Genomic DNA, 19,989 nt, shown 5'->3' on the forward strand with positions numbered 1-19,989 from the left:
GTAACTAGGAAAAGAAACACTGGTAACATAACGTATTGTTTTGATTTTTATTTAAATTCTTTTGCAGGGGGTGTCTGGAGGAAAGAGAAAATAAATTTAGTTTCAAAGTGTTACATGGGCATAACTGAATAATAGGAAATTCAGGCATGAACCTCAGAGGAAAGGCAGAACTGGAAGTGAGAGTTTGAGAGTAACAGTTACATAGGTAATATCAGAAACCATGTCTACCATAGAATCACCAGGTAGAGTATTGCAACTATCTTACCAACTGGGAATATTGTATTAAAGGGGATTAAGAAAAAAATGATGTAAGGAGGTTTTGTTTTTTTTTTTTTTATCAAAAGAGCCCAATTACAAATAAAGAGATTTTGTCAAAGATGTTTTGAGTTGTTCTAAAGGTAGATTTTTTAAAAAAATAACTAAAAGATGAAAACTCAGGAGAAACAAAGATATTATTATTAGAAGAAAATATTTATTCATAAAATTGATTACAATTTAATGTGAAAATGCCAAGTTGGTACTGCTTTGTTAAAATTGAAAGAGTTTTCTGAGGTGAAAAATATTAGGCTACACATATTATGCTTTTAAATTTTCATTCTGGTCATATTAACAACCGAACTCAAAATTAAGTGCCAGAAACCTATAGAAAAAGACATATATTTTTTAAATTGGATTTTTTTTAATCAATAAATAGTGTAGTGTTGCGTTTAAGACTGTAATTTAAAGGTGCTAAGTCTCTACTTTTGTTTTTAATAATAAAACTTTATGGCCATCAGGAAGAATTTTAGAGTAGGTGGCTTTGCAGATTAGGGGTTACTTCTTACCAACCAGGTACCCTTACATATCAGATTGAGGACTATATTTATTTTGTATTTTTCTTTAAATTCATAGTTCTCAAACATTGTTCATAAAATTGTGTGTGTGTAAATATTGCTACAAAGAGAGTTTATTAACATAACCTGTTCTGAGAATTCTTTGATTCAACTCTAGGTAAAAGCTATCCTGCTATGATTTTAGTTTCTCAGGTCAGAAACAAAATCTATCTTCTCTGTTATTTCAGATCTTATCATTAGTCACTAGATCATTAGATCTAGTCAAAACATGTCTTCCCTTATTATCTTTCATAGTGGGTTTGGGAGCATCTTGGCAAAGAACAATCTTCTGTGTTGCCATCTTAATCATTTGTGTGGCCAACAAGTTGAGACAGTATGGATGCTCTTAACCATATGAAAGAAGGTACTCCCTGAGTGTTATTATATATGTGAGTGTATGTGTGTTTTGATGGCATCATAAATCACTTCTCAGCATCCCAAGTAATAAGCACATTTACTTTAAGTGTAGATTCTTTTTTTTTTTTTTTTTTTTTCTCTTAGCAGGAAAGCAGTTTAAATTAGAGCTCCGGTTCTCTCAGATCTTTTATGAATTTCCCTGGAAACTCTTAGCCACACGTATTTAGTTCTGGACCACTTGCTATCAAGTGGAAGAAGAGACACTTTTAGAAGGTAGAGATGTTTTCCAGCAGTTTATATGCAAAGTAAATTGCATTCCCTCACCTCATCCATACTTAAAGAGCAAAGAGGACATTTAGAGCAGTAACTTAAAGTAAAAATGCTTCTATAGACAAACTACAGAGAACATGTAAAGATAGGAAAAGTCTAGTAACAATAGAAAGTTCAGGCAAATTGATGGCTGAACTATCCATATGTTTAATATTTTGCAGTGATAAGTTTGTCTGAGGTCTGTGCAATTTTTTTTTAACCTTAAAATGGTGCATCCCTAGTACCCTGACCATCTCAGTGATGAACTAAAAATGTAATTCCACATCGATGCAGAAATGCCTTGCAAACTCCAGTTGCTATAACAATGTAAGGTACAAGGCAGTCAAGCAGGAAATTTTATTGTCTTCTGATAACCTTTATAGGCAGAGAAAAGTTAATGAAAATATACAGCATATTTCACAAATGGTAGAGAATATAAAATCTAAGAAAAAGTGGAATTCTGGGGAGATATGGTGGCAATTTTTTTTTTAAACCTATTGTCAAAAAGTTGAGTGGAATCAGTCAAATTTAATTTTACAAGACATGTCTGTGTAAAGTACCTGAGTAAAGGATTCCTTAGGCACGTGAATTGAGTTAGGAATTCAGTCTGTGTGGTCCAAGTACCAGATCAGGTTCAGCAAACTCAAATATGTCCTGTCCAGTTTCTGTGGATAGAGTACAAAGGAGAACAAACCAAGCTTCCCAAATAGTGTGTGGATGAGAGGGTCGTAAGTAGACAATGCCTACTCTTCTAAATCATTCCCAATCTTGCCCTCCGTCTATAAGTAATCCCCATCCTATTCTAAGCCCAATTTCTTTTTCTAAATTTGAAATGCATACTTATATGTAAAGGAAATATCTATTGATAAGGTCAGAGTCTATTTATAAAAGTCACCATAACTGTTTCTTTCATCTGTTGTATATTTTTAATCAAAGAAATCCGAATCAAAACAACTCTGTATTATCTAGTGCAATGCTGGTGGTCATTCCGTCATTATTGATGCTGTCTTTCTTGATGGAATTTTTTAAAGAAAATTTGAAACATGTCTCATAAAATCTGGGATAGGATTTTTTCTAGTTTTTGATGAATAAAAAGTATTCCATTGCCTAGATATGCAGTCTTGTAGCATATTAATATTATCCTCTTTTGAAAATAATCTTCACAGCAAGCTAACGGGCAAGCGTCAGCTTTGAGAACTGTAGGAACTAATGATTTTGAAAAGTTGCTTACAGAGATAAAATGTGACTCCAGGGGATATTTATTTTTTATGTTATTAAAATCTATGCTTCTTTGAAACCAATAATAATAATCACTCACAAGAAAAAACATGAATTAACTGTATATTAAACTTTTGCCCAAAATATACTGCAGAATAGATTTTATTGGGATTTTCATACGTTGTATTTCTCAACATATAGTGGACTGCCAAAACATTAATAGTGCAAATCTGTGTTTGAATACAAATGACTCCCTACAAGGCCTGTTTTGATTATTAATGAAATTAATTATCTGCCTGCTCAGTGCAGTTACTGTGGTTTGGAATAACAGTTAATAATGAAAAGACTGAGGCACATTTAAAAAATAGCACATTTAATAATACAAGTTAATTCTATCATACAAAGAATCAGAAAATATTGTGGAGACAATGCCTTCTCCCTTTTTATTCATCACCATAAACTCTTCTCCTGTGGGTGTGTCCTATTGTCATTTTCTAAACACAGAAAAATAAACTGGGTATGTATCATAATAGCCACTAATTTTCTCAAACTAGAAACTCAAATTTTATCATGCTGCCCAAGTTGTTTTCTATCAGGAAACTGGGAGTTAACTAGTGGTGGAATTGTTTGAGGCTAGTGCCTTCTCAGGAACCTCAAAATTGCTTTGAAGTATAGCATATTTTGCCTTCTTTCAGAGTTGCAATGGCCACATGTCTCTATAGAAGGAATACTGCACAGCCCAGCGGTTTTCGTAATGCTTTAGATGCATTTTATGAGTGTAGAATAGAGCAAGCAGAGCTGCTCATCTGGGTAAAGAAGAAAGACATAATGTGAACGCATATCTCTATGCCCTTGTCCCATAATCTTGGGAAGACTCTGAGGCATTTCCCCAGAAGCCTTACAATTCCATGGAGAATAGTTTGAAATGTACTACTTTATAGGAAATAGAAGTTATATGTATGAAAAAAACTCACCCATGTAAACATCAGACTCATCTATCAATCTTCTGATGAGCTTTACTAATTTCATAAGCTTAAACTGAAAAAACATATAAAACGTCTGTATTCTATATATTATAATACACACATTAATCTTTCCCCAGGCAGGGAGGAGACGAGTGCTTACAGATGAGAGACCACTTCACTAAACCTTTATGAAAGACTTTCTCGGATGGTGCATGAGGTGGTAATCATCATTGGTTAGACCATTTCCCACTCACCCGGTCATTGTAACATACCATTTAAAAGACAGCTGGTGACAGATTCTAAAATTTCAATCGTTGCTATGTTTCTGTACCACTCATGTTGCTTTGTTAATAGTCCCTTTTCACAGTAGCACTATAATTATTGTGATTATTTACCTTAGACCTACTTATTATGACACATGCTTCCAGTGACAAAAGATTCCTGGAAATATCATCTTCAACATCTTAGCGTATTTAAGCTCTCTTACTGTTTGTAATATAAAATTGCATCATAGTATTTAAAAAAAAACCCAAACACATATATTGTTATGTCTTTAGAAAAAGTCCCTATTACCGATGGTAAATTTGGTGAAGGCCCCCTATCTTCTTTGGTAGAGAATCACCGTCTAAAATGCAACATCTTTGGGTATTTAGCAGAGAGCAACTTTCAGCATTTAAAGAAAAAAAAAAAATCTGGAACTTGCTGTCTTCCCAGTCTAAGTAGTAGAGCCAGTGATACCAAGAAAATCAAATTCTATCTGGGCCCCTTCTTTAATGTAGTTTCTCCCAGGAAAAAGTGTCATTCTAAAGTAATTTACCTTAACGGGGATTTCTAAGGTTTAAATGCAAGGAACTACAATTAGGCATTCTAGTTCACATACCAATTTATGTCAGCTTATGGGGTTTCTTTAAAAAGGCAATGCTGGGAAAATTCTTGTTTTCAGTTTAACTTACACTGAGGATTCTGCTGTTTATTTCATAATCTTACTTACCTAGAAATGAAAAGATGAAAAGCTTATAGATCACGTGTCTAAGATCTACAGCTGAGTGTAATAGTGTTGACTAGATCAGTTATAGTTGAAAAGATCAAAAGAATAAAAGCAAAGTCATAACTGCATAATTCTGATAGTAATGGCAATGCTTTCACTACATGAAAGATTGAAATATCTCTAGCTATAACAGTACTACTGGGTCCACAGAGCAAACATATTCCACGTTTTCTCTTTTTCCAGTACTTGATGCCACAAAAAAAAAAAAAAAAAGTATTTGAAAGTTTGTTTCCATAAACATGCACTCTAAATTTATAAGCTGAAAAATACTTCTGATTATGAAAAAAATTCCTAAGAGTTTACTAGAAATCTGTTTGTAATTCCTTCTTATTGAAAAAAGAGGAAACAATGAAGAATGCAGTAGACAAGTGAAGTCATATATAGTGTATATATCTGAGACTTTATAAAACTCACAGCTGAAGGGAAATTCATTCAATCTGCTTTGCTATGAACATATTTATAATTTATAGCCAATTGTAATTTCAGTGTCCTTACAGCTTTCCATGGTTAGAAGTTTTGAAGCACAGTTTGTAGAAGCTAGTGCAAATTAAGAAAAGAAAAACAAGTCGAAAACGTCTTGGTTTACTTAAGTCTTTCTCAGACTATTATGATGCATCTAATGAGCTTAGTGTGGAATCAGCACACGGTAAATTTTCCTAAAGCCATAAAATAAAAGAGAGAGAGAGTGTGTGCACATATGAGAGAGCAGACTACCAAAAAAAAAGAAAGGAATTTCAAGAAAGCCAATTTTTTGCAAAAATTTTTTTTTTTGCAAATTGTCATTTCTCATGTATTTTTTTAAACCTAACTAGTTCTTTTCTAAATTTTTTAATATAAAGCTCATCTTCCCAACAATTTCCAATATGGTCAACCACATGCACATTTTTGTGCAGCGGACTCCCCTCCTCGTAACCACCCCCCCCCATCCTGCATGACTGAATCACACAGTGAACAACTCCCCTCCTCCCCCTCCCCCAAACCCTTGCAACCAACATTCTACTTTCTGTTTCTATGTGCTTGACTAATTTATCTAAAATAAGTGAAATTATGCAATATGTATCTTTTTATGATTGGCTAATTTCACTTAGCATTGTCCTCAAGGTTCATCCATGTTGTAGGAGAGGACAGAATTTTCTTCTTTTCTTGAGGCTGAATAATATTGCATTGTATTTATTTACCATATTTTCTTTATTCATTTGTCAATGGACATTTACGTTACTTCCTTCTCTCAGCTATTGTGAACAACTCTCTTCATGTAATTTTAAATTCAGTTGGAAATTGTAAATTGCTCCATCTCCAATCTGTCTCACATTGTTACTTCAGTTTCCTTTTTTTAGTTTTCAGCAACATTGTTGAAAATGTGCATATGTACTGACTTAAGGTTGACTGTATTTTTCTTCTTGTTCAACAGAGACATGTAGATAACAATGAGTCCTGTTCAAGGTGAAATAGCATGGCAATGTGATAAATAATGAAATGCTATTGTCATTGCAGGATGAGTCTGCTCCAGCGGACAAACAGTGTAAACCAGAGGCGGCCCAGGGCACTTACTCAACCTCAGCTGTTTCAGCCTCCCAGGAGGTGTTGTACATCAACGGAAATGGGACCTACAGTTACCATAGTTACAGAGGGCTCGGAGGGGGACTGCTAAATCTGAATGATGCTTCTAGTAGTGGTGAGTCTTTATCACATATTATGTTTCTGTATCTATTTGGGGGCATTAAATTCCCTAAACCTGAGAGAAAAACTTGAATGAAATGTTATAAGCAATCTGTGCCAATCTGCTAAAAACAAGACCATTTAACACATAATGTCCATCTCTCTACAAGGACATCTCCGTATTCAGTTGCTGTTTCTAAAAGTAGCAGCACTATTATGCAACTGAATGATTGCTGTTGTATGCTCAAAAAATCTCAACTAGAGAAATAGCACATTTTTTAATCAAATAGTTATACATTCTTTCATTGAAGCTATAATGTACTATTCGTCAAAAACAATGACACAGTTTCTCAACGTTTGAAGAGGTTTTTAATTTGGAAAATTTGAGGCACCAGGAACTTTATTGATGTGATGAAACATACACAGTCATTTTACCTAAGAGGATACAAACTGAAACAACACACAGAAACAATCCATTGATCTCCAGCCAACAGTTTGTGAATGACAATGGTGTGTTCCACCAGCAGTGAGTGCTGTACTGGAACCAGCTTGTACGGGCTCATGCTTGGTAAGTTTTTAGGAATATCTCGAGCCCATATGCCAGAATAAATTCCAAATGTGTAATATAAGGCCATGCATATATTAGGAATGAAATACATGGGTGAATTTCTTATAACTGTGTTGTAGAAAAAACTTTCCTAAACTATATTTAAAATCCGGGGAAAAGTAAGTTTCATTTCACACACACACACACAACTTTTGCATGACAAACAAACAAAAAAAGTAAAAATTAAGTGCTAAACTGAAAACTTATTAGCTACCTATACTACAAAGAGTTGGAAGTCCAATATGTGAAGATCTTCTAAAAAGAAATACTCTAAACTACATATTTTAAATATAAGTCTAGAAATATGAACACACAATTCTCATAGAAAGCAATGCAAATGTCCCTTAAATACAGGTAAAGCTACTGAAACCCAAGTAAGAGAAATGCAGCTTCTGTCACATTGACAAAAGTCTGAAAATTTACAGAATATTCCTTTGACAAAGCAGTGGGGGAATGAGTAGTCTCATGCATTGCTTGTAGAAATACAAAACTTTAGAGTAAACTGGACAATATCTAGCAAAATTAAATATGCATTTGCCATTTGACCCAGCAGTCTCTTTAGGAATCTCTTGTTAGCAGTTTATCTCAAAGATACAATGGCAAAAATAAAAGAAGACATACGCAGAAGGCTATTTGTTGCAGTGTTATTTACAAGTGCACAAGAAAGGGTTACCGATAAAAATGTCCATCAAGAGATGGCTAATGGATTCAGTTCCAGTGCATCCAAATAAGAGAATAACATGAAGCTATAAAAAGACAAGAGAAGGATCTTGAGATACTTCCCACCAGGGAAGTCCCCTAATTTCAATATCTCCAGAGAGTCCAAAGTACTTATAGGATGCTAACATTCATTAAAGAAGGATAGATATATATATTTTAATTTACATACAGACAGGAATTGGGGAGGAACAGTAGGAAGAAAGGAATTTAAGCCAGAATTCTCTGAATAGACTTGGTTTTTATACTTTGTTTTGTAAATTTAACTTTGAAACAATTTACATATTTACATAATTATTAAACAATCTGATGTTAAGGATCCCTAATAGTGAAAGAAAAATTATGCAAATGAATGTTGTCTGTTTAATGAAGGGTTGGCATAGCCCCCATAGGGAGGAACTTTTCCAAGCCATCTCAAAAGTCATCATTTGAGACCCCAGCGTGAAAACGTATGATAAAACAAACTATTTTCAGTAATCGTATTATTATTTTGGAACTGTTGTCTGTGTATTATAGTTTAAAGCAAACGTATAGTTGTGTTGGTGACAGGGAAAGCTGGGATTTTCAGCAGGGGGCAAAGTAGATACAGATGTGAAATCAATACATTTAAGCCAAAACTCCATAATCTTGTATTTGAATCGGTAGTGTCATTGAAAGCGCAGTATAGTTTTGTTTTAAAAGAAAAACATTCTTCCTATCTTTTTCCACTGAAACTGCCTGGAAACAAAGACCAATTTGAATTAGGCTTTGTGAGTTTTTAATATATTTGGGAGGGAATTGCATTATTAGTATCAAATGAGTATGTACTCTAGAAAATGTATGTACTTACATTTACAGTACTAGAAATGTGCTCGTAGTATATTCAGGAGTGATTCTGCAGGAAGGCTGGGGCTCTTTGGTCTGCCTTAAAATTAAAGGTCCTCTTAAGGACAGGATCACTGAGATTTAGTCTATATCAATTGCCCACCATAAGAATGGTGCCTGAAGTGGAAGAGAAAAAGAAAGTCGCTTATTTCAGAAAAAAAAGAAAAAATTAAGTTTCAAGTGTATATTCAGTTTTTCAAAAGCCAACTAGTGAGGCTTCTCAGCTGTCTTCAACTCTTATTCTTATTTGAACAGCAAATCAGCAGCAAAGAGCAAGTCCAAGACCAGAAAAAGAAAACATAAACAAAAGCTGTCTTCATTTAGCCTAGAAAGCTGGAAACGCTAACACTTCTTTTTAAATATTTTATGTAAGAAGTAAGAACTGATAGGTAGCTCAGAACTTAACCACCAAGTCAAAAAAATTTAGGGAAAAAAAGGTGTAGTCACTAAAGATTTTATTGACACAAACTTTTTAGATTAAAAAAATTGTTTATGAAATTAATTTATTGAACATTAATAACAATAACTACCACCTATTGAGTAATTATGGTGTTTCAGTGTAGTTTCCATTCAATCCTTATACAGTCCTATGAAATATATTCTGCACTTTGGGGGAAATTTTTTTTTTTTTTTTTTCTTTTGGTGGGATCTTCCTGGGGCAGGGATTGAACCTGTGTCCCCTGCATTGGCAGGCAGATTCTTAACCACTGCACCACCTAGGAAGTCCCAGGGGGAAATTTTTATAAAATTGAACTTGCTCCCACTTGAAAAAATCATGCCTAGGTACCACTTTCTTTTTTTCTAACATGATTGAAACCTATTTTGTGAAGCCCAGAGAGTTAAATGACTTGCCAAAAATCCCTCCTTAATAAATGGAGGGACCAGGATTTGGACACAAGCATTCTGACATAAGAGGCCACATTGTAAACGACTGAGCTGATACTCTGTGTAATGGAATATAATGAAAGCAAGTACTAGAGTAAGTGATAGCTCCTGGTAAGCACTAGTCTACTGTCTCCAGAAACTCTCCCATTCTGAACATTTCATATAAATGAATGAATCATTCAATGTGTGGTCTTTTGTGTCTGGCTTCTTTCACTTAGATGATATCTTCAAGGTTCATCTATCTTATAACATGTATCGATGCTTCATTTTTTTAATTGCCAAATGATGTTCCATTCTATGGAGATGTCATACTTTGCTTAGCAATTCATCAATTGTTTAGCTCAATTGATGGGCATGTGGTTTTTTCTACTTTGGGATTTCTATAAATAATGCTGCTACAAACATGTATGTAAAAGTTAGTGTATATATGTTATCAATTCTTTGGGGTCTGTACCTGGGAGTGAAATTGCTAGCTCATATATGTGGTAGTTTAACATTTTGAGGAAATAACAGACTGAACATGGGCTGTCTTTCAACCTTTCAAAAATTTCTCTCAAGTCTTATAGTATTTACAATATAAGTTTTGCACTTCTTTTGTTAGTTTTATTGCTAGGTATTTCCCTTTGTGGTGCTGTTGTAGATGGAATGTTTTCCTTAAAACATTATTCTGTATTTTTTCTATTTTTTGAATAGTTTGTGACTTCGTGATATTCTTTCTGTTTGGTACAATTCAAGACTGACGTTATCTGTGCCTGGGCTTTTCTGGGAGGTTTTTGATTCCTAATTCAATCTCTACTTACTTGTAGGAGGTCTATTTGTATTGCCTCTTTCTTCTTGAGTTAGGTAGGTAGTTTGTATATTTTTAGGAGGTTTGTCCATTCAGCTGAATTATCTAATTTATTGATGCAAGTGTTCATAGTGCTCTTTCATAATCTTTGTTATTTTTGTAAGATCAGTAGTGATGCTCCTACTGTCATTTCTGATTCTAGTTTTTTGAGTGTTCTCCCCTTTCTTTGGTGATTCTAGGTAAAGGTTTGTCAGTTTTCTTGATCTCTTCAAAGAACAAGCATTTGGTTTCATTGATTTTCTTTTTGGCTTTTCTATTCTCTATTTCATTGATTTCTACTCCTGTATTTATTATATCCTTCATTTTGCTTACATTAAGTTTAGTTTTCTCTCATTTTCCAGTGTCTTAACCCAAAATGTTAATACATTTATTTGAAGTTTTTTTTTTCTCTTTATATACAGACATTTACATCTATAAATTTCCTTCTAAGCACTGCTTTAACTGCATTACATTTTTGGTATATTGTGGTTTTGCTTTCATTTACCTCAACGTATTTTCCAGTTTCCTGTGTCATTTCTTCTTTGAGCCACTGGTTATTTAGGAGAATGTTGTTTAATTGCCATATATTTGTAAATTGCCCAAATTTCTTCTGTCAATTGCTTTGTATAATTCCAATCCTTTCGTGTTTATTGAAACTGGTTTAATGACCCAGATTATGGTCTATCCTGGAGAATGTCCCATGTGTACCTGAGAAGTATGTATATTCTGCCATTGGTAGTGGGGTATTTTGTAAATGTGCATTAGGCCTAGTTGGTTTACAGTGTTGTTCAACTCTTCTATATTCTTGTCGATCACCTGCCTAGTTTTTATATCCATTATTGAAAGAAGGGTATTGGGATCTCCAATTACTGTTGTTGAGTTATTTTTGCCTTTAATTCTGGCAGTGCTGTCTCATTTATTTTGGCACTCTGTCATTGGGTACATATATTGTTTATATTGTTATATCCTCCTGACAGATTGATGCTTTTATAATTGTAAAAATATCCCTGTTTATCTCTACAAACTGTTTTAAAGTCTATGTTGCCTACTATTAATTATGTAATATCAGGAAAAGACAATGGTAACTTAGGTTATCATGTTGATACTAGAAGTGAAGAGAACTGGGCAAAGCTTTGGACATGGAAGTGACATATAGAAGAATATAGAACAAATGTCTACCTCTATTCAAACACAACCAAAATAACTTCTCTCTACTCCATAAATGGCTAAGTAATTGTGGGAGCCCAAGGTCAAATGACAATGTGGGGCCTCTTTTTTAAGACTTAAAAATTTCAAGATGGTGACAACAGAGCATTAAACAAAGCACGGGACATTTCTGAGCAGAATCCTGTGGGACTACACATTTCATGGCCCACTTTGCTCCTTGGATTTATTCAGCAAGTTGGAGGAAGTGTTGTGTTTTCATGAAAAAGGCAGGGAGCTACTGGTGAGGAGAAAGATAATATGTACAATGAGGGGAAAAGGTTGAAGACACAGTGAGAATATTTTTAGAGAGTTTTTTTGAGACAAGAGGAGAGAACTTAGGAGCAACTGCCAATCAAGAGTAAAAATTGAGAGGGAAATTAAAGGGAAAATGTTGCTATGAATTATTAATGAATGGGACTCCAAAAGTTTTCTTGCCCTTCTACTCATTCTCCACAGAGAAACCAAAGTAATCTTTAAGAAAAGGAAAACCTGATCACATCACTTCGTTATCTAAAACCCTTTTATGGGCTCTCATTGTTCTTAGAAAAATGACATTATCCAGCTCTTCATGCCTCAAGGTCCTCCCTCCTGAAGTTTTCTTTGATCATTTTTTACCCCCACATCCCTCATTTATTGCTCATTTTAAAATCCTGAACTCCAAATCTAGAGCAGGTATAGTCATAACTCTAATAGCATCCTGTATTTGGCCCTTGAAGCATGTACCACAGTGCACCCACACACACGTACACATGTAATCACATACACTGGTATTCAGTCCCCAATTTTATTGTTTAGTGATGGTCAAAAGCCACATAGGAAATCTGACATAGGTTCTAGGTATGTAGCCATATAAGTGACCCGTTTTTATAGAAAGCAGTTTTATTAGAAAACAGTTTTTATAAATTTGCCGTTTGAATGTAGATACTGTGGAGCTATGATGAGGTCTATCTCGTTGATAATTCTCCCCGCAAAAAAACCTTACCACCATAGAATGATAGAATCTACATGGACTTGAAAAATAATTCGATAGAAGCTCTTTATTATTTAAAGGCTATTAAGAAAGAAACAGGCCAGGAAATTTAGGTGACTTGCTCCAGGTCACACAGGTTGACTTTTTTGGGTGTTTAGTTAATGCATCTTTTGACCTTTCGCATGATGAGATAAAGATCTCTTAAGGACATAGCAAAGAACAACTTTGAACAATTCAGGCTGTGTATTGCTGAGAAGAAACAGGAGTAGCAGAATAACCAGAATGGCATGCAGCAAATTAGAAATGCGATAGCTTCCTTTGAGCAATGATCTTGGCTTGAGTGTAATTGAGTGGGAAAAAAAAAAAGTCGAAGATTAGTCTTAAGCAAATAGCAGCTTTAAACTTAAACCAAAGATCTTCTCTAGCTCATATCTGAGAAGAGACTCTAGCTCTAGTAATGGTAGCATGGCAATTGGTTAATTTCATGTTGTGAAGGAGCTTTAAACAACATTTCTTCTCAAAACCACATTCTACCTTAACACTGGTATTGGCTGCTGCTGTTTTAATTGTGTTTAGTTTTTACTCGTTTTAACCACAGCAGGGCACCTAAATTGATCAGACCTGCAAATTCCTTTATTTGCGGACTTTCTTCATAAATTCTGGGAACCCCAAACATTCTGACTTTTAAAAATGGTACTATCTTTAGCTTACATTTTTCATTTGTAAGACATCAGAATAGTCAATCCCTGTAACAGATTTGGAGCTGTAGAGAAAGAAACTACATACATATACATAAATCTTGAGAGCTAAAAAGGCACAGCGGAAGATTAGCATCACATGCGATGCCAACATCATATCTGATGGCTGACAACTCCAGTTAATCTAAGTTTGAGAATACTTAATTTTAGAATTTGTAGAGATCTTCTGAAAAGTGTGGAACGGAGCGGCAGCAACTTTCAAGAGACCAAGTTGAATTCGTTTTACATCTGACAACTTATAAAGCAGATGAAGGCAATCAGGATTCAAACTATTAATGGAGAAGTGGGGAGGTAATATGAGTTGGTCGCTTAAACAGGAGGGCAAAGATTGAAGGAGGTACAATATTTGCGGAACCTTTAAACTAATGTAATAAGAACATGAACCCTGCAGATTATGTTATATTCAAGAAGAACGTGAAGGCAGAGAATGAAAAAGGATACCTTAACAACATTTGCATTTAATTTAACAAATATTTTGGGGTTCTCATATTCAATTCACTGTAATCGTACTTTCTTAGTCTCTTCTGCCTGCTATAACAAAAACACCATAGACTGGGTGGCTTAAACAACAGACATTTGTTTCTCACAGTCCTAGAGGCTGGGAAGTCCAAGATCAAGGTGCTGGCAGATTTGCTGTTTGTTGAGAGCCTGCTCCCTGTTGCATAGAGGACCATCTTTTCACTGTGCCCCTTTCACATAGTGAAGGAATGAGGGAGCTCTCTGAGGTCTCTTTCTTATAAGGGCACCAATCCCATTCATGAGGGCTCTACCCTCGTGACCTAATCACCTCCCAAAGGCCCTACCATCTAATACCATCACATTGAAGATTAGATTTCAGCAAATGAATTTGATGGAGGGAGGGGGATGCAGACATTCCCTCTATAGCAAGTGCATGAACAGAAAAAAAGAATCGCTGACATTAAGAAACTAACAAATCAAAAAGATAAAACATCCCTCCTCCTCTTGTCTAAACATTCTTTAAGACTGATTTAAATTGTACTTCCTCTCTGAAACCTTACTCTACCTTGCCACTCTTCCACCTTTTGGAAGATTAATCACTCTCCTGCATGTGCCTTTATTCTAGCACTTATCTCATTGAATAAGACATATGTTTTCAAATGTTTTTCCCTAAATAGATGTGCACTCCTTGAAAGCAGGAACTCCATCTTATTCATCCCCTGATAAGGCCAGAAATATAAGAACTTCTCAACCGTATAGGCTTAATGAATGCATAAATTTTAAAAAATAGAACACTTAATGCCAAAGTCAAAAAAAAAATACAAAGAGAATTATTTATGTATATTGGATGGCAGGGTGAAGGGTTTATCTTAGATATAGCAAAGGGCTCAGTGGCTGAAATTGAGAATCCTGTGGGCGAAAAAGGAAGGCTCCAAAGAGTTCTATAAACTCCTGCTTAAGTTTGAATATGGTAGCAATAGGAAAAGCTTGCCCATGTCAGAGACTTTGTAGCGTGGAAAGGGTGCACTTCATATCCTTTGTTAGCCAACCTCCATTTGTTTAGAGCTGGCAAGGGTCTGCACCCAACAATCCAGATTTTTAAGTTGGAGTGTTATCAAAATGACAGCAGTTACAATTTTTATAAAGAACTTATTCAAATCATCCCACTGAAATGAGAAGCAAGCGGCCAATCCTCCCGTTATTGTCACATCCAATTACATAGGACTTTGGAATGCTTTCTTTCTATCAGGAAGTTCACACTGAGATGTCGAAAGAGGGCAATTGTTCGCTGCAGTCATCCACTGGATCTATTGAGTCTAAATTATATGCATAATGCATAAGTTAACTACTAATGTTTCCTCTCCACAAACTCCACTGGGCAGACTTTTCAATTTGTTTTTCAACTCTCATATAAACTGGGCTGATATAGAGACCGCAATCTAGCAAGACCAAATTGTAGTAATAATGACCATAATAACTAACATTTGTATGGCAATTTCTAATTTGCCCAAATCTCTATATCTGTGATCTTCTTTGCTCCTCACTAATATTGAGGATTGTCAGCTGTAAAGATGTTTTGAATCAGAGCCTGTAATTATGAGTCTATGGGAGCTTGGCGGTAAGATTTGCTACCACACTAGGGCTGGTTCACAGTAGTGTGACTGGCTTGGTATGTGAATATTGCTGTCCCTTGGCATCGACATTCTGAAACATCACTTCTCATCTGAAATTTTCAAAGGAGTGCTTCTATTCATTTACTGTCTTCACTCCTCATCTGCCATTTACTCTTCAGTCCACTGTAACTTGCTTATGCTGAACGTTTTGCTGAAACTGGTCAGGTTAAGTCTATCAGTGATTCCATTTATTGCCAAACTAAAAATTCTTTTTGCCTTTGATCTTACCAGATGTCTTGGGTATATCTGAATCTGTTGATGACTAGAGCCTTGAAACATCTGCTCTCTTGGCTTCCATGTCACCTTATCACCAAATAATTCTCCTGCTGCCTTGATCCTTTTCCTTCCACCCACACCCTTCCTCCTGGGATTATCCTAGCATCCTGCCCTCGTCCATTTAATCCTCTTGATCTGCATACCGCTCACAGCAGAGCCCACCAGCTCTCATGGTTTCAACTTCAGAATGGGCCAAAAGCTGCGTAATCTTCTCCATGCTTCAGATTTTATATCCAGTTGTCTACCAGGCATCCCAAGAAACCTCATATCTAATTATTAAAGAGTGAATTCTTCACCCCTACAGATGTCATTGTCTGTTTCTGGGGTTATCTCACACTACACCTGATCTGTATCAGCTATTGCCTTCTCTGTGATTATTTTCTGGTTGCCTCACCCACTAACTTTACTTCCTTTATGTCCCCCTGATACTGTAGACATACGTCTTTTTTTAGCCTATTATCTGCTCTTTTTTATACTAAATCATGTAGTTTGAGGGCAAGCAAGGTGACTCTTTTGGACTAACATATCAGCAGCATCAGTTGGTAACCAGCTTATATTATTGCTCAGTGAATCATAAATGGATAAATGCATGACTCAGTGAAAGACATCATTTCAATAAAATATTGTGCCTTTTTATAGAACTTAATTGAATCCGAGCATGGGAGAAATCAGTTGAAGTTGAGGATATCTTCCTAGTGTTCATTCTCTTTTCCTCTTAATACTCTAAAGAGCACAATATTGGAAGTAAAGTATTTTATATCAAACATCTGAGACAAATATTTTGAGATACTCACGTAGATTCTGTTTTAAAATGTATTCAATTTAAGTCCCCTGATTCAGGAAAGAAATGGTTACCATAGTTAGCTAGGGAACTGGGAAGGTATGCTTTTTGCTTTGACCTTACCTCTTAATAACTTGTTCTGGCTTACTAGCTTCATGGAAACAAGTCGTGCAAATGCCTGGAGAGAAAACCATCCTGCACCAGGAGACCAGCTGGGTGTTTCTGGTGTGAAAAATACATAAGATCTATTATGTAACAGTACATGGATAATGATTTTATAGAGTAGAGCCTAAAGTTATTCACAGAAGTTAAGCAATCCGCTCTGGGTAATTTATATGTCCTTTACACAATGGGAAGATCCACATGATGACAACATAGTATGTGAAGGAAGGCAACCAGATGATCTAATTGAAGTCAATGTAATTGGGATTATGCAGTTATTATATCTCAGTAGAGTTCCAGTAAATCTCACTGAGTTGTCAAAGCGTATTCTACAGCACATAGTGGGAACTTCATTTGTATCTAGAGATTTTTCCATCACTGTATCCAACTTATTGTGACTGTTCTTAATAAGTCCATTTCTCTCATGTGTGTTCCTTTGAAGCCCTGACTTAGAGTATTTTTGTACTTTAAATACTACTGATTTGTATCCTCATTTTGATTATTTTCCATTTCTTTCAAATATAAGTTTGTCAACATCTGTGCTATCCGATACAATAGCCACTAGCCACATGTCATGATTGACTTCAAAATAATTAAAATGAAATAAAATTTAAAATTCAGTTCCTCAGTCATACTGGGACACATTTCAAGTGTTCACTTCCAAAGTGGTGAGTGGCTACTATATTGAACAGCACAGAACATTTCAATCATTACAGAAATTTCTATTGAATAGCACTGATTCTAGGCTCTGTCTCACCTACACCATTATATTGACCCTTGGTTGGTTTTATTATTGCAGAAAACCTTTTCTATATTTATTTCACTGGCTCCTTGCATTTAATATCATTCAGTCCTTAATGAAATATGGGGTCAATGAATAGCCTTTTGAGAACTTAAATGGTGATTCTTAAATAGTAATGCTTTTAATTCAAACTACTCAGCTTTTAAATAACTTTAAGTTATTTTAGCAGGCTGAGAAGTAATAACTTGTAACATAGGTGTTGAAATCCTTTTGGCATAGGCTGGGATTACTTCAAAACCAGAAACAAATTTTAAGAGAATTTCATTGTAACAGAATTTGTAATTATGCATTTAGAGAAAGCAAGCCTAAATTTCACATATTTGAAATGTGACCACAATTTTGACACTGAGTTCATTCTGTTTTTCCAGCTTTTCTACATACTGTAATAATAACCTAGAATTCAACTGATACTGAATTTTTTGCACACATATATATTGAAATAGAGTTTTTGGGAGACAATGCTTATTTGTAAATTTTAATAATTGGAAATTATGTTAACCATTTGCTGAAAAATGATATGAATTATCTGCAAAATAAAATGAAGCATCTTGCATTTTATCTGAGCCCACATATCTTCCAGCTGGTTTCTATAGGTCAGGGAGCCTCAGAGAAAGGGCTCTGAAAAGAGAGGTGAGTGACCCTTTGTTTTCCCTGGACTGCCTACCAAATGTAATTGGTTTTACAGCTCAACATTGATCAGGCTTTTCTGGCAGAAAGCCTGTTCTTTACAGTAAAATGGATCTTATGTACTCTTAAGATCCTCTTGAGAATTTTGTGTTTGTGCCTACTCACTGAAGAGATGAAAAGAAAAGAAGACTTCATTAGTATTCTCAGACCTTTCTTCTTGAGCCTGCTGGTATACCATTCAGGGGCTTTCCAGGTGACATGAGTTCATTATGGTTGCCTTGGGTTGCTTTTCTTAACAACCTCCTTTGAACTTTGACATGTCCTCTGGGAATCTATCTAAACGAACCAGTTAAAATTTCCTGGCCTTGCCAGCCCTCAGCTCCAGGAAGGAGCTCTCTGGGGGAATTCAGAATGTTCTACTTTTCTAGAAAGTCAGAAATATCATTGTCTATATGGAAATTGAATTAGCTACTTTCTATAGCCCTTTATCCTGGGTAAGGATATTGATGCACCTTTCTGAAACAGGCTACAGGCTGCTCCCTTAGCCACCCTAGAGATCTTGAGTCTACCTAAGAGGGTAGTATGGCCAGAGTTGCCTTATTTTTTCTCTTTCATGTTAAGAAATTCAAATTCCAAGTATGATTATAATTAGAATGCTAATATTTCCTTCTGTGATTTCAAGGCACACAGTCATATAAAATGACATTTGGCTCTTGACTAATATACAAAGGTTTTTTCTGCAACCCTTTCTCCCATCCATGTACAATTGCTGGAACTTGCGGAAGTAGATGTGTTTGAATGTGCATTCACACAGTGCAACTTTGCCTCCTGGTCCACTCACTCAAATCCAGAATTAAAAAAAGATTATGAAATTAAATGTGTGATGACTAACATTCTGACTAGCATCTCTATGGTCACAGGGAGAAACAAATTTATTTCTGGTAATTTAAACCCGTTAGGGAAGATAATCCTCTTGGGTTGTCTGAATATATCTAAAGGTATCTTGTACTATAAATTTAGGGATTTTTTTCTGGTTCCTATTTCTGGCAATATAAATTTCTCTTCATTGTTCTTTGAAGCGGTATTGTAGGGACAATCATGTTTTCTTAACACAGTTCCTGAAAACATTTATAAACACAGTGTGTCTATAATTATGAGAAAAGTCATACTATGTTTATTTTTGGTGTGATCTTTCCAAGCAGACACATTCTCGTGTGTTTATAATCATCACCTCTTTCATATCCTCATCTTCCGTGGGCTATTCTCCCACCACTTTGTCCAACTTTGGTCTGTTCCCATGATTTCTTCTGTTCCCTGTAAAATATTAATTTGCTTGCATTGCAACTTTTTTTTTAAGAACTTTTATTAAGATACAGTTAACAGACAATAAACAGCATATATTTAGAGTGTACAATTTGGTGTCCCAATCTCCCAATTCTTTCCCCCCAACCCTCCCTGCTTTCCCCACTTGGTGTCCATGTGTTTGTTCTCTACACCTGTGTCTCTATTTCTGCCTTGCATGTCCTCTTTCATAGTTGTTAGCATTTGCCTTATGTATTGAGGGGCTCCTATATTGGGTGCATATATATATTTATAATTGTTATCTCCTCTTCTTGGATGGATCCCTTGATCTTTATGTAATGTCCTTTCTTGTCTCTTGTAACATTTTTTATTTTAAAGTCTATTTTATCTGATATGAATATTGCTACTCCAGCTTTCTTTTGATTTTCATTTGCATGGAATATCTTTTTCCATCCCCTCACTTGCAGTCTGTATGTGTCCCTAGGTCTGAAGTGGGTCTCTTGTAGACAGCATATATATGGGTCTTGTTTTTGTATCCATTCAGCCAGTCTGTGTCTTCTGGTTGGTGCATTTAGTCCATTTACATTCAAGGTAATTGTTGATATGTATGTTCCTATTACCATTTTCTTAATTGTTTTGTTTTTGT

The 19,989-nt window shown here is 35.3% G+C and overlaps 1 protein-coding gene across 6 annotated transcripts in view; it reads left to right on the top strand.

Moving 5' to 3' along the window:
- Nucleotides 1–19,989, top strand: part of NOL4 (nucleolar protein 4) — a 400,651-nt gene that overhangs the window by 331,212 nt on the left and 49,450 nt on the right. For all 6 annotated transcript variants that reach the window (XM_057699284.1, XM_057699287.1, XM_057699285.1 and 3 more), the window contains one exon: nt 6,264–6,444. In XM_057699284.1, coding sequence (XP_057555267.1) covers nt 6,264–6,444 — 181 coding nt within the window. The remainder of the gene's footprint in view (nt 1–6,263; nt 6,445–19,989) is intronic.

This window comes from Hippopotamus amphibius, chromosome 11, assembly GCF_030028045.1.
Source record: "Hippopotamus amphibius kiboko isolate mHipAmp2 chromosome 11, mHipAmp2.hap2, whole genome shotgun sequence".
Classification (NCBI taxonomy): Eukaryota; Metazoa; Chordata; class Mammalia; order Artiodactyla; family Hippopotamidae; genus Hippopotamus; species Hippopotamus amphibius.